Here is a 26,602-nt window from a genome sequence, read left to right as displayed (position 1 = left end):
CTTACAGTAGACTATTCGGTGACGGTAATAATCCTCAGCCTTCAAACACAGCAAAATAGGCATGAGGCCGGGGTGCAACCAGTCACCTGCAACAGGTGTCTAATTACATGGCAGGCAAATCAGTTTGACACGGCAGAGTCGGTGCACATGAATGTTTGTGTGTGCGTGCGTGTACGGAGGCGTGTACATACCCACTGTGTGCGCTTTTATCCATTATCACATTTCACAAGGTGTTCACAAAACTAATTAGACTGTTATGCTCTGTGTGTCTCCTGGGTGCGAACGAGAGAAAACAAAAAGAGAGGGTGAAATCATGAGAAAGAAATGTGACTTGGTGAAAAATCCTTCATGAAAACAGAGCAAAATAAACACGGGCTAAAAAAAAAAACAAGAAAAAAAAATAGACTGGAAATATGCCTGAGCCAACAAATAAATGGCGCACAAAAAGGCTCCCTCGTCCCATAACCTCCCATTAGAAATATTATAGCTTGCTGATAACATCTTTCGTTTATGTACTGGTTCTTTTATAGCTTTTTTTCTTGTTAGCTTTTTTCCTTTGTTAATTCAGTGCTTTTGTATAGGCGCAAACACTATTTCACAAACCTATGAGTGGTCCATTTCATTTTATATGCTAAATAAGCCTCTGAGACCTTGAGTCATTTTCCAACACAAAGTCGGTGACAACATATGTGATGCATCTGTTATGCCCCTTTTCCACTAAGTGGTACCAGCTCAACTCGACTCGACGAGTGTCATTTTCCATTACCGTAACAGTACCCCCTCAGTGTAGCTGGTCTGCATTGATTTTGGTACCCGCTCCCATTTTTTTCGATACCTCGACAAAGGTGGTACCGAAAAAGTGGTAACAGTTACCAAAATGTCAGTACTTTCCAGTAATGGAAAATGAAAAAGTCGAGTCGGGTTGAGCCGGTACCATGTAGTGGAAAAGGGGCATTACTTTACAACATGAAATCAACATACATGGCAAGGCGTGGCAGTACATATGATGTTTTTTCACATATGGTGACTTGAAAAACAAAAATGTTTCACGTTGTCATGATTTGAAAAATGTGCATCATAATTTTTCAGGATAATCTTGTCATCTTGGGACATTGTTGATGTAACCCAGGTTTGATATTAGAAGCATTGATAGATATCAGGGAGGAGCAGGCACCCCCAATAGTGATGAACAGGATGAGCGATATAAATTCACAGCCATCTAGTTAGTTATTTCTCTAATCTGAGTTTACAGGACCTAATAATTCTGCCTCACAGGTGAGGGGGGAAAATAAATCATGACATTGTTTCATTTTTTTCCCCAGCGCAAGATGATGAAAAATAAACCATCAGTCTTTCTCCTGTTTTTAGCTTCCTGTTGTTATAGCGGGAGCTGATAAGTGGCAGTCTCTCCATTAACAGCTCAGCCTCAAAGAACTATAAATCTTTTAATTGAAGCTGTGCACTTCGGTTTGTGTATGTGTGTAGATGTGTGCGTGTAAGAGTGTGTCTGTGTGTATGCGTGAGTGTGTGTGTGAGTAAATGTGTGAGCGCATGCATGCAGTTACACTTATCTGTGTGTGCGTACTAGTACATGCATTCAGGGATTAAAGTTATCCATCGCTACAACGGATTTCCATCAATTGGATTCCAGAGAGGCCATGTATGAGATCAGTGCAGGGTTTTCCTTATATAAGACTCAGGAGCAGCACCTAAGCATTTTGGTGGAGCGCCTAATGTTCTTTTCAGACGGTAAGTGACACTCCACCTGCGTACCCACTTGGATCCACAGCGTCTCAACGTGCTCCTCACAAGCGTTCCGCGAGGAAACGCCAGGCGTTCAACACATGGTAACTATGGAAACAGCTTCTGTGCACTACTGTCATCAGCGATCACTCGGTCGAGTGTGACTGTCCTCCTTCTAGGTCTTGTGGGTATCCTTGTGGGAGAATGCCTGCGCATGACAGCTTTTGACTTGGAGTGGCTGACGCACCTGCAGCCACCACACGGTCCTTGGCAGGGGGTGGCCAGAGTCCAATGGTATGGAGTACCAAGACGATTGGTGACCACCCTCTGTTGCAGCCTTCATCTGCCTTCACTGGCATCGTCTTCCGCCAGTTCTGCCGTTGAGGTCTTCGTTGGATCGCACTTCATCTGGAACCGCCCTCTTGACCTACGCACTTTGGGTGACCCTACCAGGAGCCAAGCTCCGGACAGCATAGCTCTTTGGGATCATTAGTACATGCAACCTTCTCCAACACAGCAAGCTGGTGATTCAGGAGAAGTATGTGCACTACTGTCTTTATGCACGCTCAATAATCCAGGTAAGAAAATCAAAGGACATTAAATCAGCTCATCTGGATACAACGTTTATTCAATAATCGTTGTATCCAGTTGAACTGATTCAATTTTCTTTGATATGTGTACTACTGTATCATTGCCGGTACAACTGTGTTTTCTTTATAGGCTCTAGCAACATCTTGGAGAAATAGTGAAAGAAAGAGTCCACAACTAAAGAACATAATTTACTCACACATGGCAAGGCTCAGTCTGTCGTCCATTTTATGGGGAGACTCTGCACGCCGCGTAGAAAAACGTTCAAGGCAATTCAACTCTGGCAGCGGGCGAGCATGTGCGAGACAAGCATAACCGCGACAGTTCCACGGGACTGCCCCCTCTTGTCGCCCCACCTGACAGATTGCCCGCGCCTCTCTACCTGCCCGTTCGCCACTCATTAAAAACCAATTACTAAAAAGCGCGTCAAATCGCTCCACGTCAAAAGACCATAAACCAAATGAACGCGGGAAAAACTATGCTGAGAGTTCTCTACCGCTCCACAGCCTGTTGCACCAGCTGAACGAGTCCTCTAACGTAAATGTGGGTATAAAATCCACACTAAACTTTGTTTTATAGCACCACAGGGACTCAAATTACATCACAACTACGTAGTAGACCGTATGGGGCCACAAAGTAAAACATTGTCGCAGAAAATTACGTCATCTCCTGTCGCAACGAAGCCAAGTCCTCGTCTAACGTTCCAGTATTAGACTAGACTAGACAGATAGTTAACATGGTTGATCCAATAAAGACTTAAGGCTTGAATAAGTTTAGGTTCTTTACTTGGTTTCCTTGTTTATCCAGCTTTGCCACTGAATCCTTTCTTTCTGTAAAACAAACAAAATATATAAACGAAATACATCTGATTACAATTAGTTGTACGTGTGGTTATCTGCTTCCATATTACAGGTCCACTATGGGTAAGAATACTGTAGCGAATTCGGGGGACAACGCAACCACAGGAACCGCCGCGGCCGGGAAGCGAAACCGTATCGCCCGCACCGCAGGAGACATCGCTAACCGCTCGACTAAAGGGTCAGACTCGCGAGCCAGCGGCCAGCGTGCCTTCTTATCCATGCACGTTACAATACATTCACAAAGATAAACAATATATTCTCCAGGACATTTCCATAGCAACCACACTGTCAAATCAAACAACTGTAAACACATTAAAACGATGAAATACAGTATTTTCAGGTAGGCAATACTAATTCAATTTGAAGTGAACCTGAGCACATGACTAGCTAACCAGCTAGCGTACTTCGCTAGCTAAACAGTCTAGCATGAATAAGCAAGACACTAGCTCTGCCAAACATATTCAAATATTTGCAGAAACAACCCAAAAAGGATAAATTTGTCATCCAACTATCAACAATATACAACAAATCAAGTTATGTAATACTCACAGGCGTATATTCTCAAAACCTCACCGAGAGAAAAATTCTGAACTGCACAACAGCTTCGGTTATGCAACAACTAAAATGGCGACTGGTGCAACGGACTTTTATGTAAATTAACAATGACTACTGGAGGGCGCTCAACGCCATTAAATTATACCTGGAGTTGGACAAATTATATGAATTACCAGCACAGCAGAAATTCTGAAGCACCTTGTTTTGTTGTTCCAGCTGCAAAGGAAATCCCAAATCATCCACACAATGCCAAAGCCACCGATCTCATGGTCCCTCTAACTGTGGATTTGTACTGGATCCTCCACTAAACTTTAAATGCCCCTGTGGCAAAGTATCTCAGCTTAACACAAACTTGAAGTGGTGGAGTGCCGTTCTCATCAGTTTCATGTTGTAAATCAACAGTCAGTAAATCAGTTATCCTCTACATCTCTGCTCAGCGAAAGCGTAATCGAGAGTGCACGTCGCTCCGCCATGTCAACGGTTGATTAGGGATGACTTTACACTTCGTAGGGAAGTAGGTGTAAATTTTAAGATATCTTAGCTCGACGTTGGAACTAATTTATATGGTGTATCCGGTTTAAATAAAGTTATAGCGTAAATCCACTCTATGGCCTGTCCAGGGTGTCTCCCCGCCTGCCGCCCAATGACCGCTGGGATAGGCTCCAGCATCACTGCGACCATGAGAGCAGGATAAGCGGTTTGGATGATGGATTAGATGGCCGTTCAAACTATCCAAAGGAATTGAATCGAGTGCAACTGGACTTGGTCTATATCCGTGAAGACGTTTCGCCTCTCATCCAAGAGGCTTCATCAGTTCGTGCCTTTCTGACTAGACCGAGCTAGACTGACTGGCTGGTGATGAGACTCAGATATTTATCCTCTTTGGAGTTGTTATCAGAGCTATTGATGTCTATGGCTCTTTGTGTTCCGATGTTTAGCAACGCCCGTCGCTATCAGAGTTATTGATATGTGTGGCTCTTTTCGATCCGATGTTAAGCAGCGACGGTCATTGGGGGTGTTAGTTTCGACTTCATTAGTGCTCCATTCAGTGGTCATGAGAGTCGTTGGAGCCGTTAGTGACCGACTGTTGTTCTTGGAGGCTAGGGCTTCTTGAGCCTCCTGGGTAGAGATGAAAGGATGGCATTGTAAGTGGGAGATAGGTGGTGTTGCAGACCTCCTCCTCTGTTGAGGGATGGTTTTTCCAGTTTCACATAGATGGCTTCCTTCACCCCTCTTTCAAACCATCTATCTTCCCTGTCCAAAATGTGTACGTTGCTGTCCTCGAAGAAGTGTGTCTTCTCCTTTAGGTGTAGATAAACTGCTGAGTCTTGTCCTGAGGAGTTTGGCCTTCTGTGTTGGGCCATCCGTTTGTGTAGTGGTTGTTTGGTTTCTCCTATGTATAGGTCAGTGCAATCCTCATTGCATTGTACAGCATACACCAGATTGCTTTTTCGGGTGTGTGGTACACGGTCTTTGGGATGAACCAGTCTTTGTCGGAGTGTGTTGCTGGGTTTGAAGTATACGGGGATGCGGTGTTTGTTAAAAATTATCCTGAGTTTCTCGGAGACCCCAGAAACATACGGGATGACTGTGCTATTCCTTCTGTTCCTTTTCTCCTCGTCGCTCACCTGGTTGGTCTTTTTGGAACGTGTTGCAGTTTTCACAAAGGTTTCACAACTGGGGTAGCCGCAGGTTTTTAAAGCTCCCTTCAGGTGTTTGTGTTCTTCTCGTTGGGCCTGAGTGCTGCTGGGCACATTGTCAGCTCTGTGTTGCAGAGTTCTGATGATGCTCAGTTTGTGTTCCAGAGGGTGGTGTGAGTCGAAAAGTAGATATTGGTCTGTGTGTGTAGGTTTCCTGTAAACCCCGATGTGGAGGCTCCTGTCTTCCCCAATGTGGACGTCACAGTCCAAGAAGGGCAAACTGTTGTTCTTTACGTCTTCCCTTGTGAACAGTCAGACTAGCTTGGTCTAGTCAGAAAGGCACAAACTGATGAAGCATCTTGGATGAGAGGTGAAACGTCTTCACGGATATGTATCAAGTCCAGTTGCACTCGATTCAATTCGTTTGGATAACCATAACCTGAATGAATGAGAACATTCACAGAGACGTTCAAACTACTTTCAAATTTATGCATAGCTCTTGTATCGGGCTGCTGAAGAGAAGGGATACGTAATGGTCTTAATATAAGGTATTACTTTTTCTGTGAAACAGGTTTAAAAAAGTTAGGGTTGTTTTATGAGAAGGACAACAGCTGCTTAAGTGTAAACCAGTGGTGATTCCGTACGTGGCGGGAGTGTCCGAACAGTTGAGACGCGTATTTTCCAAACATCGCGTCTCAGTTGCTTTCAAACCCCAAAACACACTACACCCGAAATTGGTCCACCCCAAGGATCGGGTCCCCCTGGCACAAACAGAGTAATTGCACGCTGTTTAAGTGCCTGGAGGATTGCGGTGACTTGTACATCGGGGAAACCAAACGGACGCTGGCCAAGAGGATGGTACAACACAGAAGAGCTAACGCGTCAGGCCAGGACGCCGCAGCCTACACCCATCTCCAAGTCAGTGGCCACTCTTTCAGGGATGGGGGTGTGCACATTTTTGATGAGGAGAAATGCTGGTTTGAACGGGGAGTCGAAGAGGCCATATGTGAAGAGGGAACGATCATCCCTGAACCGGGTGGGGTGGGGGGGCAGCGCTGTGTGGCTCTGGGGAAGAGTATATCTGTCGCCATCTTACAATGCTGTCATTGCAAAGATCAAACATTCCCAAATCCTCTGTGAATAGTACACATGGCCATTGTAACTCTAGTTAATGTTCACGGCAATCTGCATATGAAACCGATCATTGTTTTCGGTCGTTATGCAACTGTGTTGTTTAAAAGCGTGGGGACACCTGCAGTCAGTTCAGACTGAAGAGGTCACTTAGATGAGTAATGAAACGTTTCTGTCAATAAACGTTGTGTCCAGATGAACTGATTCAGCTTTCTGTGGTTGTCTTGGGTATATTTCAGAACTAGATAATTACGTGTTCATTCAATACAGCAGATAATATTTCCGAATGGAGAGAGTACCAGGGTAACTACGGTATTTTACAGCGTTGTATTATGGGTTGTTTGTAGCCCTAATGTCACTAGACTAGCGAGTGTTTCTAGTCCGTTTATAGTGAGCCTCTCAGTCAGTCAGCACCGGAAGTGTTTCATTAGTTCAATTTTAACTTCAGGAGTTTCTGGAGGCTTTTCTCTGTCACAGAGGAAATAAATTCACGACGAGCGAAAAAGAGTTCTCGTCGTCTCCCGACTTTACCGCCGAAATGAACCAGGCAGAAAATGTGTAGAGGAGCCAAGAACTACATCTGTCAGAGATGATGACATCAAGAAAGACAGTATGAAAAATGTTTAACTGTCAGTGAAAATAATTATGCGAGCGAAATGAGAGCGAGAGGAATCGACTGGTTACAGCAACTCTTGTCAGCTGACTAGTGGCTACTGGAAAAGTGAGCCGTCAATTGACGTCCAACCAAACAGAAGCTTTGGTGAGCAGCCAAACGCTGTTTCATTGTCAAATGGCTATGAGAGGATGAAAAAGGTGCCATTCAAATCTATTTATTATAATCTTGCTTCACCAGTGTTATTTTGCATGGCGCGTAGTGCGAGCACTGACAGAACATTAAGGATCACTTCAGGGCATAGCCCCTATCTACTTCCGTCAGCCATCAGTTAGCATATGTCTTTCACTTTTTCTTTTTGCTGATCTCTGAGTGCACTGTGAAAAGCAACAATCTGTGTTGTGTTTTTATAAATATTGCAGTGATAATGGTCTAAAATGATGTGAAAATGCCCTGTCGAAGCTGTTAGTTTTTGTTTTTGTTTTTGCCTTTTTCTTTTAAGTGATAAGAGGCTCACTTAAAACAAAACCATTGTTTTGTTTGGTGTTATAATAAGATAAAAATATATGCACTGAATATGAATGTGACTTGGCCTGAATCCATGCTGATGAGGATGACTGACGGAAACCATCAAAAGGGACCAATCTGATGTCTTTTTTATTTTATTTTGAATTACATTGTTTGAGAATCCTGAAATATGATTCCTGTCTGTGTTTGCCTGGGTGGCTTCCTTTTCTTTGGATTATGACTAGTGCTGTCGCTATTTTATTTCTATTAGCGGCATCACCGGTGAAATGTCACATTTGGTATGTTAACTTGTGATGTACCAACCTTTTCAAAATGAATAAAAAAAATTGAATTACAAAAAACGAATATGACCTAGTCTGATTTTTTTTTTCATGCTTGTGTGTCGACATTTCTGTATGGCAATATGCATGTGCCTATGTGCACGTCAACTAATAAAAGCCTCAGTCTTGACTAATAAATCAAACTGTGTGCAGAGGAAGCCTGATTTGTGGCTTTCTTTTGCAGACGTGTATGAACTCTTGCAAATAAATGCTCCTCTCTCACTTGACATGTGCTCTGCGACACAACATACACTTAAAGAAAACATGTTAACGCCATGTTAGTATCAGTATGATGTCAGTATGAACACACACAGGAAGACAGGTTTGCACACAGACACTTGCAACACGTGAGCACAATGGCTTTCAAGTTCAATAGCCATTACCCCAAAGTATGCGTGGTGAGAGATTGACGGCCGTGGCCTTCATTGAGAAAGACATATTGCCCTGGCAGTGTTCACCCAGGAAGAACTGCTGTACATCACCAACTCTCACTCTGACCAGCAAGCAATGGCTTTTTACAAATTGGACTCAACAACTGAAGGAACGCAGTCGCACACAAATAACAAACAAACAAACAAACATTAAAAAAAATCATCTGCATATATCTGCTGCCAGATCTGTGCACAAGAAAATGGGATATAAGGAGGAGGAGGACGGCGGAGATTAAAAACAGTACTGTACTGTCTCAAATAATTGGATAGGTTCTATATATAAACTTCTTGATCTCTCTTGCACATATGGACACACGTGGACTTGTGTGTTACAGTAGTACACACAAATAGGCTGAGGAGCGCCCGTCTATCCCCCAAAATTCTCACCACCTTCTACCACTGCACCATAGAGAGCATCCTGACCAGCTGCACCTCAGTAGACCAGAAAGCTCTGCAGCGGGTCGTCAAGGCGGCCCAGCATATCACCGGTACCCAGCTCCCAGCCATAAACGCTGCCTTCGAAGGGGTCTCCGCATCAGCAGAGATCCCACCCACCCCAGCCATGGACTGTTCTGCCCTCTGGGAGGCGCTACAGGAGCCTCAGAGCCCGCACTACCAGGCTCGAAAACAGCTTCTTTCCCCAAGCTGTTGCCCACCTGAACCTGGCTACCCACTGAATGTCTGGATATTTTTGTACTCCAGCTCTTTTTTTTTTTACTTATTTTTAGCTTTTGGTCTTCATCTGTGTATATCTTATACTGTGTTTGTCTCTGTCTTGCACTGTTTGGCGAAGCCGCAGCCCTCATTTCATGTTTAACATGTGCCTGCACATTGTTTTTAATGACAATAAACTGAATTGAATTATTATCACAGCACACTGAACATAAAGCATGTGTAGATACTTATATGACTGATAATGACAGGGCTCACAGTCGTGCATGTGCAGGGTCAGGGGGGGGTCATTTAACTAAATCCCAGTAACGCCTCATTTTGTTGACCATGTATAAGCCTAGTGGGGTAAATGATCCCCCAGCAGCTAGCTCATTTTGCCCCATGTTAGGCATACACACGGTGCAAATAGCAACAAAAAACAACCTCTCTCTCTCTCCACTACCCTCTCTTGTTACTCAAACACACGCACTTGTACGCAGACACACAGACACAGACACACACACACACACACACACACACACACACACACACACACACACACACACACACACAAATAGACGAGAGAAAAGCAGACTGTGGCAGCCCTTTCACAGAGCGCCGAGAAGAAAGTGCGGCGTTGACGCCGCTCCCAACACTGTGCTTCAGTGCTCCTTATTTAGGTCTTTGCAGCCCGCAGGCCAAAAATCTGTCACTGCTATGCCTCCACCCCTCCCTCATCCCTCCGCCTTCACCAGGCTGAGAGGGCCTTGTAAGTCGCTCTCCTCCTCCGTTCCATCACTCAATCAATTCCTCCGCCGAGGAGGAGAGGCGATGCGGGGAAAGATATGACAGAGAAGTCGCTTCCCCCGCCGGCGTAGCGCACTCACGCCGTCCTCCGACTGGCGGTGAGCGGGGAACGTGTGGCGGAGATAGCGCGAGCTGTGACCGAGAGCGGCTGTGTGACTCGGGTTCGAACGTGAACAAGCCGAGATCACGTTGCCCTCGTTGAGTTGTTGCTCGACGATTAAATCGCATGGGTGGTTTTGTGTTTGAAATGAGCGGAAAAAAAAACAACAACACAATACCTCTCCCTCATTTAGCTCCTCTCTTCCCGTTTTCTTTTCCTGTTCCCGGGAGAAATGGTGCCAGTGCGGGTCTGCGGGTTTTTTAAGGAAAATGCCGTGGTGCCAGTTTGACTCATATGCACTTTGCAGGGTGTGAATCTGCCTCCTCCGGTACACCGTGACTCATCAAGTCACTCCAGCGGGGGCAGACACACACACACACACACACACACACACACAGACAAAGCTTACCTCCGCATAGGCACAGATATGGACCCCACACAGACACACAAACGGGGCTTACAGCTTGCACAGATAACACACGTGTGCTGTATGTCGCATCGATTTACAGGCAAACCTGCCCTGAATAGGTGAGATTACCCCGCCCTGCACCGATGGCGACAACGCTGGACGCGCCTGTGAACCACTAAACAAAAAGACCACCACCACATCACAGCTGAGCCATGGAATGAGAGCTTGTCCTCCACATTCTTGTGATGAAATAAGGTGAAATACCAAAATACCCCCCCCTTTTTCTCTCCAGTTGTATCCGGCCAATTACCCCACTCTTCCGAGCCGTCCCGGTCTCTGCTCCACCCCCTCTGCCCATCCGGGGAGGGCTGCAGACTACCACATGCCTCCTCCCATACACGTGGAGTCACCAGCCGCTTCTTTTCACCTGACAGTGAGGAGTTTCACCAGGGGGACGTAGTGTGTGGGAGGATCACGCTATTACCCCCCACCCCCCCCCCCCAACAGGTGCCCCGACCAACCAGAGGAGGCGCTAGTGCAGCGACCAGGACACATACCCACATCCAGCTTCCCACCCGCAGACACGGCCAACTGTGTGTGTGTGTAGGGATGCCTGACCAAGCCGGAGGGATTCGAACCGACGATCCCGGTATTCCCGATATTCTTTTTTTTCTTTTTCTTTTTTATGTAGGCTTGAGATTAAAAGGAAAATATTCCGACAGCAACAAAAGTTACGGCGTGGGATGCATGAAAGATTGATCAGACTCGGCAAACAAACACAGCGCGGCGAACACACAACAGAGCACACACAACGCACAACACACAACGCACAACAGCCAGGAAACGACAAGATATTAAAATGTAGGTGAAAAGGAAATGAGGGGGGTGTGAGAAATTGGGGGAAGAAGAGCATGAGGGATGGAGAGAAAATGACTTCTGACAAGAGAGGGAGATGAAGGGGAGGTGTGAGTTACCCGCCGTGTGTGTGTGTGTGTGTGTGTGTGTGTGTGTATGTGTGTGTGTGTGTGTGTTTGCGCTGTATGTAAATACATGTGTGTGTTTTTAAAGCTCGTGACAGAGAGGACATGCGTGCGGGTTGTGGACAGCGTGGGCCACAGAAAACAAGGATGCTGCTCCTCCCCGAGCCTCGTTCCTCCGCTCAGACACAACCGCGACACGCAGGCGACCTGTTACTATTTGCGAAGTCAAGGAAGTTGTTGTGTTGTTTCGTTGTGTATTTGTGTTTCTCTGTCTATGAGGCGTATCTTTATGTTCCCGGAGAGCGCGGCGTGTCCCGCCAGAGCATCAGTACACAACACACCCCAGAGCTGCCGACAGGAGGAAAGGTGAGAAGAGCGGCACATCAGTGACCCATAATGGATTTTCCTCTCCCTTTCATTCCCGCTCGGTGGGGAGGAGCAGTGAGGCCACTACTGCCCCCCCCCATGAGACAAACAAGGACGCAGGAGGAAGAGGAGGGCCGGAAAGAGATCAAGAGGGGAGAAAGAGAGTGAGTGTGTGTGTGTGTGTGTGTGTGTGTGAGAGAGAGAGAGAGAGAGAGGGAGAGAGTATGTGTGTATGTGTGAGACACAGAGAGAGAGAGAGAGAGAGAGAGAAAGTGTGTGAGAGTGTGTGTGTGTGTGTGTGTGTACCATGTTTAACTATACTAATGGGGACCAAATGTCCCATTAGTATAGAAAAACCAGAAACCACCTAACTTGTGGGGCCACTTTATGGGGCCCCACAAGTAAAAGGGTCTATTTTAGGGTTAAGGTTAGGGTTAGGCATGTAGTTTGCGTGGTTAAGGTTAGGGTTAAGGGCTAGGAAATGAATGTAGTCAATGGGGGGTCCCCACAAGTACAGATTTGCAAGTATGTGTGTGTGTGTGTGTGTGTGTGTGTGTGTGTGTGTGTGTGTGTGTGTGTGTGTGTGTGTGTGTGTGTGTGTGTGTGTGTGTGTGTGTGTGTGTGTGTGTGTGTGTGAGAGAGAGAGAGAGAGCGAGAGAGAGAGAGAGAGAGAGAGAGAGAGAGAGACAACGATTCAAAGGCCTCAAAAGGTACTTGGTGTGTTTGGTTCTTATATTGCCAGTTAAAAAGGATTCAGGGCATTAAAACAAAGCTACAGTTGTTACCTTTACAGATCAGCCATGGAAACATAGAAACAGTGTTATAGAAACATAGAAGCAGTGTTATAGAAACAGTGTTATAGGAACAGTGTTATAGAAACAGTGTTATAGAAACAGTGTTACAGGAACAGTGTTATAGGAACAGTGTTATAGGAACAGTGTTATAGAAACAGTGTTATAGAAACAGTGTTATAGAAACAGTGTTATAGAAACAGTGTTATAGGAACAGTGTTATAGAAACAGTGTTATAGAAACAGTGTTATAGAAACAGTGTTATAGAAACAGTGTTATAGAAACAGTGTTATAGAAACAGTGTTATAGAAACAGTGTTATAGAAACAGTGTTATAGAAACAGTGTTATAGGAACAGTGTTATAGGAACAGTGTTATAGGAACAGTGTTGGCTGCCCGCTGACTGTGCAGTAGTCTAAAGACATCTTTACAATCAGGGCGCTGACACGGACCACGGAGTAAATACGTTAGCATGGATAACCATGTCCGAAGCAGAGATGTCAGATCTGGTCTGTAGCAACCGCATCATCAAGCAGCACGGACTGACAAGGGTTGGAATGGTACCCCAAAGGCCTACGTTTAGCACGCTAAATGAAGTTTGTGGAATGAAAATGTTTGCACTTTTGCACAGAAATGAGCTTGTTTTGTTTTTTTGGGATATTAGCAGCTCCGATACCAAAACCGTGGGCCCGTGTTCCTGGTAGACTGCCACGAGTACGGCCACAGTGCTCACAGAGTGGGTCCCCTGTTAACCGCCGATGGAGCCGCTCCACACACCGTCTCTCGGGGACACTGCTGATGGCAGTCTTGGCTCTTTTCCAGTTCAGCTATCTGTGCAAGAGATCCCCCAACCACCCACCCACCCCCACACCCCCCCGGCACATACAAAACTGTCCGAGCTGATGAAAAATAATGTGCGCGTGTGTTTTTTACGGTGATTTTTTTACATTTAAGCCATAATCATGATTAAAATGTCGCAGCGCCTGTTCCTTCACTCGTTGTGCCGTGTTTCCTGTCTCCTTTCGCCTCGCAAGCCATGAAACCCCGCTGTATATCTTCGCCTGTGCCTCCCCTGTACAGGTTTTGCTGACTCGGTGTTGCGAGAGCAAAATTTGTGAGGTTACGAGTAGGTTTTGTGGCCCCGAGGTCATGAACTCTGTCTGCCTCGTCTGCCAAGGACGTCGAAGGAAGGATGAGTTATACGGTTTTTCCGCTAAAATGCAGCGTCACCCCCTGAAGGGGTTACTATATTATGGGAAGGGGTGGGGGGGGGGGGCTGGATGGCCTTACCGTGTGCGCAGGTTTCCTGGGCTGGGCGAGCCGTCGTACACGGACAAGATGTCGAAGTCCTCCTCCAGGGCAAAGCCTTGGAACACCAGCTGTATGCGGTTGTGTTCTGCAGCCACGATCACCCAGGTGCAGTTGGCGTAGTTGGGGTACCCGTACGGGTAGCCGGGGCTCTCTATCGTCCCATTGGGATTGTGTAGTGTGTAACTGCAGTTCTGAGCTGTGAAAAGGTGGAGAGGAGGAGAGAAACGGGTGAGGACGGTGCAAATACATTCAAGGCATCAGGGGGAGGATGTCGAGCAGTGTGTGTGTGTGTGTGTGTGTGTGATAAATGTCAGTCCAAATATTCAAACGCACACACTAACACACACACACACACACACACACACACACACACACACACACACACACACACACACAGAGGTGGACCCCCCCCAGCTTCAGAAAGTGAAAGTCCTGCCATGTCTTTGTTGTAGCCATTCACTAAACAAGGTGACGTCGCTCTACCTGGCTGAAGAGCTGTGCTAATTACATCCAGCTGGTGTAGTGTACGGGTGGAACAAATACATGGCAGGACTTTTCACTTTCTGGAGCCGGGTTGTCCACCTCTGCATACACACACGCACACAGGTACACACACACATACACACAAACGCACACACATGCACACACATAAACACGTACACACATACAGACATGCGCACACATACACAAACACACACACATGCACACAAGCACATACACACCGCACAGACCCAAACACACATAAATGCACACACACAAACACACACACACACACACACACACACACACACACACACACACACACACACACACACACACACACACGCACACTAAAAGAGTTTGAACTGAGTGCCGCAACATCCATTATCTCTCACTATGTGAAGCACAAGTCACTAAAATAGCAACGGTGGATTGCTGACCCTCCCCGCCTTCCCGACCTCCCCCACCTCCACCATCACATACTCGTTCACGGCTGACCCTTTCACCACACCAGCAATACTGTTCCACGTTAGCACATGACATGGTCAGGGGAGAGCGGAAAGGGAACATGGTACAGCAGAGAGGAGAGATTATGGCGTTATTAATGTGGGCCATTTTGCCAAATAATGCTACTTGCCATTTCCTAAAACACACACACACATACTCTCTCTCTCTCTCTCTCGCTCCTCTCTCTCTCTCTGTTACACACACACACTCACACACACATAAACACACATTCACAAATACACACATGAATGCACACACACACAAACACGTGCACGCACACGTTTGTCACCACATTAATTGCGCTCCTATTTTGCCTTTTTTTTGATGTCAGCAGCCACTCGTAAAGTGTTGCACTCCATCTCAAAATGTAATAGCTGCACGCGGTGTCACCCGTCACTTCAGAGGATGGATGGCTGAGAGGATCACCAACTAAATGACTCGTCTTCAGCTGATCGGAGCGGAGCCAAGAGTTTGAATCAATGGAAGAAAGTCCGTATTAATTAATCCATAATGTGATGTGAGGCGTGACTGTGCATGTGTGTGTGTGTGTGTGTTAATGCACTCAGTAAGAGTGTGTGACTGTGTGCACAGTGGTATGAGGAGAGTGTACAAATGTGTGTGTGTGTGTGTGTGTGTGTGTGTGTGTGTGTGTGTGTGTGTGTGTGTGTGTGTGTGTGTGTGTGTGTTAATGCACACAGTGTGAGTGTGTGACCGTGTGTGCACGGTGGCACGAGGGGAGCGTGTGCAAATGCAAATGTGTCGCTGCCGGCGTGTGCGAGCCCCGGCGTCGTTGCTAATAGAGCATTCATCTGATTACCAAACTCCGTCGCTGGCCCCAGTCATCCCATTTGCTCCTCCGTCTCTTTAATCACACAGTCAGCAAGGTTAATTTGCAGAGAAAGGTAAGACGGCTACACGTGACACCACACCTCCGCTCTGCTGTCACTGCTGTGATCAAGCCACGAGATAACACGTGCAACACAGAGGACGACGGCGTGTGATCATGCGACGCACAGACCGACAGGATGTCTCTGTAGCTAGCTTGCATGTGACATGATCCAAACATCCAAATGAAGTCCCTTTTTTCTCCATACATAACCTGGACTTGAGTGCAGGATAGAATGGGGGGGGGGTGATCTCTACCACAAAGGGAGAAAATGAAGATGTCATGCTAGACTTCACCCTATAGCATAAACAGGTTTTTTTTGTTTGCTTTCTTTCTCCCAGTCGGAGAACTGAAAATTCAATGCAGCCTGATTAAAATGTAATTAGGAGCATATAATTGGAGGACATCTGTTATCTGCATAACCCACATTATTGAAGAAAAAGGAAAACACACACACACACACACACAATTAGACACAACGGGGATAAATATGATTATTACCATTTTAGTTATTCATGCTCCTGCTGTGATGCCAAAGATGAACTAAAGTGAGTGTTGACGGCTGACAGCACTGAAACAAGGCTTTAAAAACACGACTCTTCCACAAACCCTATCCAGCTCTGAAGGGTGTAAAAAGTGAAAACCTTTGCGAAAGTCCCTATCTTCCTGGGGATATTAGCGAAGGAAGGGGGGCTGCAGCATCCCCTAGTGGTGGGTGCAGCCCCCCCCCCCCAATAGTGGCAGGTGGGTGTGTAGACCATGGATGTATTAAAGTAGAACTCGATACCGGATCTAAAAATGGCACCTGTTAATTCCTATGAGAATGGTTGATGATGGATCCAGTGGGGTGTAAGCATGGAAGTAGACGTGATTGGTTGTTGCGTCGGCCAGTAGACAGCGCGGAATCTCGAAGTGCACTGACTTGCCAGACCGACAGACAGAGCAATAGTTGGGGTGAATTAAGTTAACGTTACTTAGCTAGCGATAGCAATAGCGGTAGGGTTAGAGTTAGGGTTACAGTATAATCTGGCAATGTTAAGGTCAGTTGTAAACTAGCTAGCTAAATGTTTCAGTGCGCATCGTTTGTTTCAGGCCAGTGCGCTTCGAGGTTCCGCGCTGTCTATTGGCCGACGCAACAGCCAATCACGGCTGCAACAGCCAATCACGGCTACTTCCGGGGCTACACCCCGTTGGATTTAGCATCAACCTATGAGAATTGCTTGCCTGGCCTCGCCTGGCACATATGCCGAAAAGGTTTCCTGCTTCCGGGTTACTTCCGGGTACATGGGGCCCACTGAATATGCGCCGTAGTGTTACTCCCATCATGCCTCTAGGGCTAGGCTATGAGACCGGATCGTACACAGCCGTGCCGTCATGTAGAAAAAAAAGATTTCAAGATTCTTTATTCGTTACGTCTCATTATAAAAGTATAAGAGAGTAAAATTCTTGAGTTTCAGCTCCTCAACCCTGCAGCAACAATAGTAACTGAACAACAACAAAACAGAACAAAAAAAACAGCAACAATAATAGTGTGTGATGTATGTAAGGTGCTGTGTGTGTGTGTGTGTGTGTGTGTGTGTGTGTGTGTGTGTGTGTGTGAGTGTGTGTGTGTGTGTGTGTGTAGTTGTCTGCATATCCGTGCGTGTCTGTGCATGCCAAGCTACCTTTGTGTGTGCATGTGCATGTGTGTGTGTGTGTGTGTGTGTGTGTGTGTGTGTGTGTGTGTGTGTGTGTGTGTAAACTGATGATCCGCTGAAGACCATAGGCCAGTACCATCAGTCCGGTGCCAGGCTTAGTGTCTTTAATGTTCTTTCTTTAAAAGCCTGGTTACTTGGTGGAAAAAGATGTTTCAGAGCCTACTGGTCTGAGCTTTGAGGCTGTGGTACTGCTTGCCTGACCGTAGCAGCTGGAACAGTCCATAGTTGGGGTGGCTGGGGTGCTTGATAATCCTACGGGCTTTGCTGACACAACATCTATTGCCAATGTCCTGAATGGAGGGAAACTCGCATCCACTGATGTCGTGGGCCGTCTGCAGAACCCTCTGCAGTGTTTTGCGGTTGTGGGCAGTACAGTTCCCATGCCAGGCGGTGATGCATCCAGTCAGGATGCTCGCGGTTGTGCCTCTGTAGAAGGCCCGCAGAATCCTGGGCCCCATGCCAAACTTCTTCAGTCACTTGAGGTGAAAGAGGCGTTTCTGGGCCTTTTTCACCACATGGCTAGTGTGTTCATCCCAGGTGAGGTCCTCGGTAATGTGGACACCGAGGAACTTGAAGCTTTTGACCCTCTCTACAGCAGTCCCGTTGATGGTGATGGGGTCCAGCCTCCCCCCTCTCTTCCTGTAGTCCACAATCAGCTCCTTTGTTTTGTCAACGTTGAGAGAGAGGTTATTCTCCTGGCACTACTTTGTTAGACTGTTGACCTCTCTCCTCTATGCCGTCTCATCATTGTCGGTGATCAGGCCCACCACCGTCGTGTCGTCAGCAAACTTTATCACCAAGTTGGAATTATGTGGGGCCACGCAGTCATGGGTGTACAAGGAGTAGAGGAGGGGACTCAGGGCAAAGCCCTGGGGGAGTCCTGTGTTGAGGGTCAGAAGGGCAGAGGTGTTGGAGCCCATCCTCACCACCTGGCGTCGGCTCGACAGGAAGTTCAGGATCCAGCTGCACAGCCTGGGGCTGAGTCCTAAGTCCCCGAGCTTGTAGAGTCTGGAGGGGACTATGGTGTTGAATGCTGAGCTGTAGTCTACAAACAGCATTCTCACATAGGAGTTCCTTTGCTCCAGGTGGGTGTGGGTGGTATGAAGTCTAGTGGCTATTACATCATCAGTGGATCTATTTTGTCGGTAGGCAAATTGGTGGGGGTCAAGGGTGGGCGGTAACATGCTTCAGATTAGTCCCTTAACAAGCCTCTCAAAGCATTTACTCATTATGGGAGTGAGAGCAACAGGGTGCCAAGCATTCAAGCATGTTACCTTGGTCTTCTTCAGCACCGGTACAATGACTGATGATTTAAAGCAGGAAGGGGACTACACACAGGGATTTTTCTGGGCTTTGGAAAATTTGTAAAAATATTAAAACCCTATGGCTTATAAATATACAATACAAAGAGTAATAATTGACCATGATTATAGCTGCAGGTGTCCTGTCAACATTTACAGGCGTCTCTTTTACAATGGTGGTCTATGGGGAAAATGTTTTTTGGGTCGCAGGGGATTTTTCGCTGCAATACCGCGAGTGACCACTGGAAAAAAATTGGCCGCAAGTCTGAGCGGCGGCGCCGTATCCGGTTCTACTATAATACAACCATGGTGTAGACCCAACAGTATTCTGAACTTTTCCTAACGTACAAATGCAAATAAATAAATAAAAATACAATAATTTTGGACAGTGGACTTGGGCTGCGTGGAATGTACATTTTTTAATAACAAAGTGAGTAAACACTCCATTCCAAATCTGCTACGCACGTGCCTTACAAACAAAACAATGACGTCATACCGTCGCTCTGGCTGTCGGCGGTTCTGCGTTGGGAGGGGGGGCACAATGGCTGATGGGACTGTTAATGTGAGATTTAAAAGTGTGTTTTAATGATGTGGTGTTCATGTTGTGGTTATTCTCGTGTTGTTGTTTTGGGGGTTCGACTCAGACCAAGTAGGAGACCGTTTACTGACTAACTGCCTGTAGGACCGTGACTGGGACTCATGTCGCCACCTGTGAGGTGGGGGGGGGGATACTCGCTACGTTGTTGTCAGTTCTGGTTCGTTCTGGTTCATTCTGGCCGGTGTGAATGAAAGAACACTTCCGGGGTCGTCTCGTGCGATGAAAAGGAGAGCTCTGCCTCTCGACTCACTCTTCCACGCCGGCTCGCCGCCATACTTCTCGTTTCAGTCGGCAGCCCCCCAACTTAATACACCTCCCCCTTCGTTTGACCGTTTGTGAAACGTGCGGCATGTTTGCCTCCCCCGTTGGCTATTCAGATTGCGAAGCTTCAAAACCCTCCACATGTCTCCCGAAAAAGTTGCGTATCTGGAAAAACTAGCAGGGGATTTACAGCATGCACCAAGTATAAAGGCGATGCAACAAGCAACAACACAAAAAAAACAGAGCAGACCTAGGGCGATTCTCATTCTGCCCATTTCGCTCATGCATAATGCACAAATGTATTGTTTTTTTGTGTTTTTTTCAAGAAACAACAAAGGACTAGAGAAAAATGACAGCAATATAGCACATACAGGATAATCCCCAGTTAGCAAGCGGAGAGAACGTCTCCTTTCAAAGTAATAATGGCGCCTGGTGTTTAGGATTTGGTGGTGCATGTGCCACATCAAGGTGTTAATAAATAATGGGGTATTGTGGGAGAGAAAAAATAGCAACCCAGAAAACAGTTGCTTTCTCTCTCTCTCTCTCTCTCTCTCTCTCTCTCTCTCTCTCTCTCTCTCTCTCTCTCTCTCTCTCTCTCTCTCTCTCTCTCTCTCTCTAACACACACACACACACACACACACACACACACACACACACACACACACACATACAAACAGGCAGACAAACAAAACCTGTTATAAGCTTTTTGTTCTGGGATTGGACTGACAAAGGGAAACAGTGGCAGTAGTTGAGTCTGGGTGAAAAACATACAGTAAATAAAACATGAGTTTGACTGACTTATCACCGGTCGGATGAAACCAGCATTGGCAACCTGAGCCTGCATCTGCTGTTGACTCTATTGACTCCCCGGGGCTGGCTCCATCAGAAACAAGCATGGGCCTCGGAGCACCTCTCTTCTCCAGCCCTTCACAAGCACTTGACCTTTTCCAAAGGATGCTAATGTGTGAACACTTGAACCTTGGCCATTACAATTAACTCTGGTCCATGTGTGTCCTTGCATCCAACCAGAGATCGCCTCTGTCAGCACTTGAAATGTGCAAGTGACTCCATGACTTCTTACAGAAGACCGAGAAATAGACCAACCCAGTGTCACAGACAAAAGGTTCATATACAACTTATTTGTGACTATGTTGGAATAGATACAAATACTACTACTACTACTACTACTACCACTTTCAGCTGCTCCCGTTAGGGGTCACCACAGCGGATCATCCTTTTCCATCTCTTCCTGTCCTCTGCATCTTCCTCTGTCACACCAGCCACCTGCATGTCCTCCCTCACCACATTCATAAACCTCCTCTTTGGCCTTTCTCTTTTCCTCTCCCCTGGCAGCTCCATATTTAGCATCCTTCTCCCAATATACCCACATCGCTCCTCCACACATGTCCAAACCACCTCAATCTTGTCTCTCTTGCTTTGTCTCCAAACCGTCCAACCTGAGCTGTCCCTCTAATATACTCGTTCCTAATCCTGTCCTTCTTCGTCACTCCCAATGAAAATCTTAGCATCTTCAACTCTGCCACCTCCAGCTCCACCTCCTGTCTTTTCTTCAGTGCCACTGTCTCCAAACCATACAACATAGCTGGTCCCACTACCATCTTGTAAACCTTCCCTTTAACTCTTGCTGGTACCCTTCTGTCACAAATCACTGCTGACACTCTTCTCCACCCACTCCACCCTGCCTGCACTCTCTTCTTCACCTCTCTTCTGCACTCCCCGTTACTTTGAACAGTTGAACCCAAGTATTTAAACTCATCCACCTTCATCACCTCTATTCCTTGTATCCTCACCATTCCACTGTCGGTGGCGTCTGGACACTGCTTGGCATCCTCCTCATCATATTCTTCATATATTTTATATTCCATTGTAATTATGTTACCATCTTTCAGTGTTGTATTCTGTAAATTGTGTAAACAAAACATCTATTGCACATCGTCCATCTTGGAAGCGAGACTCCTCCTCTGTTGCTCTCCCTGAGGTTTCTTCCTGTTTTTTTCTCCCTGTTAAAGGTTTTTTTTGGGTTTTTTTAGGGAGTTGTTCCTTATCCGATGCGAGGGTCTAATGACAGGATGTTGTGTAAAGCCCCCTGAGGCAAATTTGTAATTTGCGATATTGGGCTGTACAAATAAAACTGACTGGACCTGACTGTCCACTAGAGAGTAAAATGACATGTAACAAAAGCCCTGTCATGCTGATGATATCTGAAATGATCAGCACTCCCAGCTTTCTTCCTGCAGCTCGCTTCTAAATGGACAAGATCCATCAACAAATGACAGACGCGTACTCCTGAGTGGGTACAGGTGACTAACTATGCTATCCTAAATACTCCCTGCCACCTTAATCACCACAAGATGGCAAGAGGAAAGGCCTGAAAAAGATCCACCCAACAGACATCCCTTTCCTATTCTTTCATAGGGTCTCTACATGGGGCCTATTGGGTGGGCGGCCGCCACCCGTCTCTATCAAGTCAATACTAATATCCAGGTAAAACCCTCACTTCCACCTCCCTTCCCTCATCTGGTGGATGATCCCATCACCCTGCTCATTACAGGCCTCTATCAGACAAACGCCAATCAATGGCTTACACGGTAGAGCTTGATAGGGGTCAGAGTGGACAGGGGAACTCTTGTGCATTGACAATGGGTGTGTGGAGTGCATTAGAAAGCACCGGGGAGGGGGAGGGGGGCTGAGGTGAATGAATTATTCAGTCAAGCGCCGTTCTTGACATGGGAAGCTAAAACATTGCGAAAGACACAAAGAAGTGTGAGTTATGCGCAGATGAATAAAACGCTTGCATAACATCACAGAGAATCCCTTATGGGGGGCCTTGTACACACACAAAACCTATTGAGATCCTATAGGCGACCAACCAGGCAGGCCTAGTGAGTCTGCTAGAGACTTGCTGAATGCTGTTTTTTAAGTTTCAGGACCAGCGCCAAGGGACCAACTCTTAAATCAATAACGGCACACGCAAACTGGGAAAAAAGACAACCACGGTGCTTTTAGACGTTTTTTGGCTGTACCAGGTGTCATTTTATCCCGCACAGAAAACAGATGGCCACAATTGAATTTGAGAAAAATGCACTTCAGAGCTTGTCCTGAAATCCATTTTTTTGGTGGGAATTAGCGACCGTTTTTAGAACATTGCTGAGTCCGATTCACATTAGGACGTATTTATGAGGAGGAACTGGGCCAAACCCCGCAGTACTGGGCGGTTATCAGTAGGACAGAAGAAGAAGAAGAAGAAGAAGAAGAAGAAGAAGAAGAAGAAGAAGGCCCACAAAGTAGCATCGCCCCCGGCATCCTGATGTGTACCACGCTGCTCTTCCGTGGAAGAGAAACTATGACGGAGGAGTGACAATGGAAAAAGAGTGAGGGTGCGATTCGAAGAAGAAAAAAAAAAGAAAGAAAGAAAAAGAGCAAAGGAAAGCCCACCCCCCTCCGTCCCCTCCGTTCTCTCCGAAACATTAAGCCCTTGATTAAGTGGGTCTTCTGCTTGGGGTTCGGTTGAATTATTTAGACCATAACTCACCTCTGCTATGGTGCATTATGAAATTAGCTGCCGGGCGCTGGTGACCTGCTCCGAGGCCCCTCGGCGTAAATCTGCACAGCAGAGCCCATCCTGTAGCCGACCCTAATGACACGCCATAAAGACCCCATAAACAGACTGCTGGCCGGGCTGTTTTAGTCTCATACTGGCTGGACCCCCCCCCCCACCCTCCTCTTCACCTTCCTCACAGGTGAACTAAATAAATAAAAACAAGATAAATAACACATTTTATCTGTGTATTGAGTTTAGACGGGGGAATTAAGGAGATTGTTTTACCAGAGGTTGGGGGTTGAGGGGGGGGGTTACTTTTTTTTTTGCAAAAAAAAAGTGCAGGTTCAGCAACGGGGGAAAAATAACAACCTGCCTTGGCAGTCTTCGCCAGCGCTTTACCTTTCCGCCGATTTATAGCGTGTTGACAGGAACGATCGCGGCTGGCTTGTATCGAAATGTTAAATACGCTTGTAGCCGGTGTCAGTAAATACACGGCGGGCTGATGAGCTGCCCGCTGCCTACCCCCCTGCACCAGCTTCCACCTGGCGCTCGCCACCTCCGCTACACATGTGGCCAAACAGCCATAAAGCCAGAGGCGTGACCTTGTTAGGGCTGCACTCTAGAGCTGTGTGTGTGTGTTGTGTGTTGTGTGTTGTGTGTTTGTATGTAGTGGCTATTGTTTGCCTTGCCATGTCAGTTGTTCAGCGGCTGGCATACAGAGCTGCGGCAGAGCACTGTGACACTTTGATGAATGGACGGTCGCTGTGCTGTACTCCAGCAGGACAGCGACTCCTCTGAGTGGAGGAAGGAGACTAAGAGAGAGAGAGAGAGAGAGAGAGAGAGAGAGAGAGAGAGGGAGAGAGAGAGAGAGACGCACGCAGAGCGAGAAAGATACAGACGGAGAGCGATACATTGCTCGCCTGAGTGGCTGCCCAAATAAAGGGAACACATCGCTGAAAACAAATTTGAAAGAAAAAAGAAACAACACGGGGAGGAATAATCCAATCACGGGCAAAAATCAGCCCATTATTTCGTGGTATGACGAAAAGCGGCAGAAAAAGAAAGGGAGGAGTGCAATTTCTTAAAGCGGAGGGGAGGGGGAGGGGGGGGTGTAAAACAACCAGTAAAGAAAAGTAAACCAAATACCGCCACGAGTGAACAAGTAGGGGAGAGAGAAAGGAAGCGTAAGAGCCTTATTTCCCTCTCAACCTTCCTTCGGTCTGCCTCTAAACGCCTTTCCTCGGCGAGGTCGTTAGACGCCGTGTGCGACTTCCACAACGAAATAGCAGCAAATCTGCACCGCTTGCGAAACCTAGACAGAGGTGTGCGCGCGGAGGACCGCTGCAGCTGTGTGCATGCGTGCTCGTGTGCCCTTGCGTCTGTGTGTATGTGTGTGTGTACGTGCACACAAGTGTAACTTTATGTGTGAACATACATGCATGTTTGCGTGCACACGGTATATTTGATATGTCTGTGCATGTGTGTCTGTCTGAGTGTGTGTTCACGGGAACATTGTCTGCAAATTGTATACCGAGGGTTGCATGATATGCTGTACCGTGCAGCCCTCCTCATATAAAGCACATTCTCTGGGACACCTTGACTGATCCCGCTAAACACTGGTACAGCTCTGCAGGGCAGAGCGCCCGCCCCTGCTTACAGGCTGCATATGCAATAACAGCGCATTAGATTTTCATTGGCTCTCGGATGGGAAAACCACACATTCACTCACACCATCCCCATACCAACAAGGCTCAATGGCGTCAATACAGACAGAGCAGGCAGTGCGGCTGCACTGGGTCCCGTGTGGCGGGGCAGCCCATAGAGGAAGTGGGCCCTCCAACGATGTGTTGTCTGGAGAACGGGTCCTTGCGAGTGTTTCAGATTGCTGTCTCGGAAATACTGTTGTGTTCAAAGAAGAACTCACGTTAAATTTTCAAAAAAACGGTGCCGCTCACTATAAATGCCCTTGAAAAGGCAAACCCATCTCCATCACAGTTTTCTGTTTTGTTTTGGTAACATAGTCTGCAGCAATCTCCAACAAAATGACATGCTTATTCTACCTAAACTATAATATGGAGCCCCTAAAGGGGATTGTTTTTTGGGGTTTTTTCTTATGCCCACAAGTTGTGATCTTGTGCACACAAGATAATATGTGCACACAAGACGTTTGTTTAGCTTGTGGAAACAAGTACATTATCTTGTGCACACACACCGGTAAAACAAGCAAGCAGCAGAAAGCTGTCTTCAGCCAGCTCACCACCAAAAAACCCAGCGGTCCGACTGTTCAAATAAAGCCACGGACACCGCCATGTTTTCCAAAAACATACCTGAGAAGCCAACAAACTCTTTAAAAGCTATAAACGCAACTTACCCCCCATCATCACAGGCCAGTCATGCCTTCACTATGCAGACGATAACTTGTTCCCTCAACATCGTTCACTTGAGCTCACCAGATAGGGCCTGTAGGGGCTCCGCACTATAAAACCTATAAATAAACTGTGAAAAACTTCAATTAAATTAATAATTTCTTGGGATTTTTGTACGTATGTCGTTGTCCAATGTCAAGTCTGGATTCGATCACGTGACGAGACGATAAGATATGGCAGGTTTAGATGCAAAATCTGAACATCAAGACCGACAAGCTGAGCACATCTGCAAGCCGCCGTGCCTTTCAAACATAAAAGCGGCAGTAAGAAAAGACGAGAGAGAAAAGAGGGTGAGGAGGAGGGAGCAAAGCTGCCTAAATTAGATTCCTCTGGCTTTTTTATAAACAGTCGCCGGCCCACGGACGACCCCCCCCCCCCCTTAGCAGCAACGCAGCAATTCGGCTGGCATCAGTGGTGTGTCAACAACCATGCTAACGTTAGGCTGGCAAGCTAGGTCTAAGTTTAGTCCTAAATAGTCTCACACACACCCACACACACACACACTCCATTCTCCAAGGGCATATCTGAATGGGAAGGATGGACCACTTCACTCCATTGCTGATTCCATCCATCCATTATCCAAACCGCTTATCCTGCTCTCAGGGTCGTGGGATGCTGGATCCTATCCCAGCAGTCATTGGGCAGCAGGCGGGGAGACACCCTGGACAAGCTGCCAGGCCATCTCAGGGCTGACATACACACACACACACACACACACACACACACACACACACACACACACACACACACACACACACACACACACACACACACACACACACACACACACACACACACACACCTAGGGACAATTTAGTAGGGCCGACTCACCCGGCCTAGATGTCTTTGGAATGTGGGAGGAAACCGGAGCTCCCGGAGGAAACCCACACAGACATGGGTAGAACTCCACACAGAGGACGACCTGGGATGACCCCTAAGGTTGGACTACCCCGGGGCTTGAACCCAGGACCTTCTTGCTGTGAGGTGACCGCGCTAACCACTGCGCCGTCCCCATTGCTGATTCATACACCTAAATTCAATAAGAGTTTTGCTGGCACAT

The 26,602-nt window shown here is 46.9% G+C and overlaps 1 protein-coding gene across 1 annotated transcript in view; it reads right to left on the bottom strand.

The window, feature by feature from the left end:
- Nucleotides 1-26,602, bottom strand: part of csmd2 (CUB and Sushi multiple domains 2) — a 366,715-nt gene that overhangs the window by 326,337 nt on the left and 13,776 nt on the right. The window contains exon 2 of the mRNA XM_056298741.1: nucleotides 13,803-14,019. Within this exon, the coding sequence (XP_056154716.1) occupies nucleotides 13,803-14,019 (217 nt within the window). The remainder of the gene's footprint in view (nucleotides 1-13,802; nucleotides 14,020-26,602) is intronic.

This window comes from Lampris incognitus, chromosome 18 (assembly GCF_029633865.1).
Source record: "Lampris incognitus isolate fLamInc1 chromosome 18, fLamInc1.hap2, whole genome shotgun sequence".
NCBI lineage: Eukaryota > Metazoa > Chordata > Actinopteri > Lampriformes > Lampridae > Lampris > Lampris incognitus.
The sequence above is the reverse complement of the archived record's forward strand: the minus strand, read 5'-3'. Positions and strand labels throughout refer to the sequence as shown.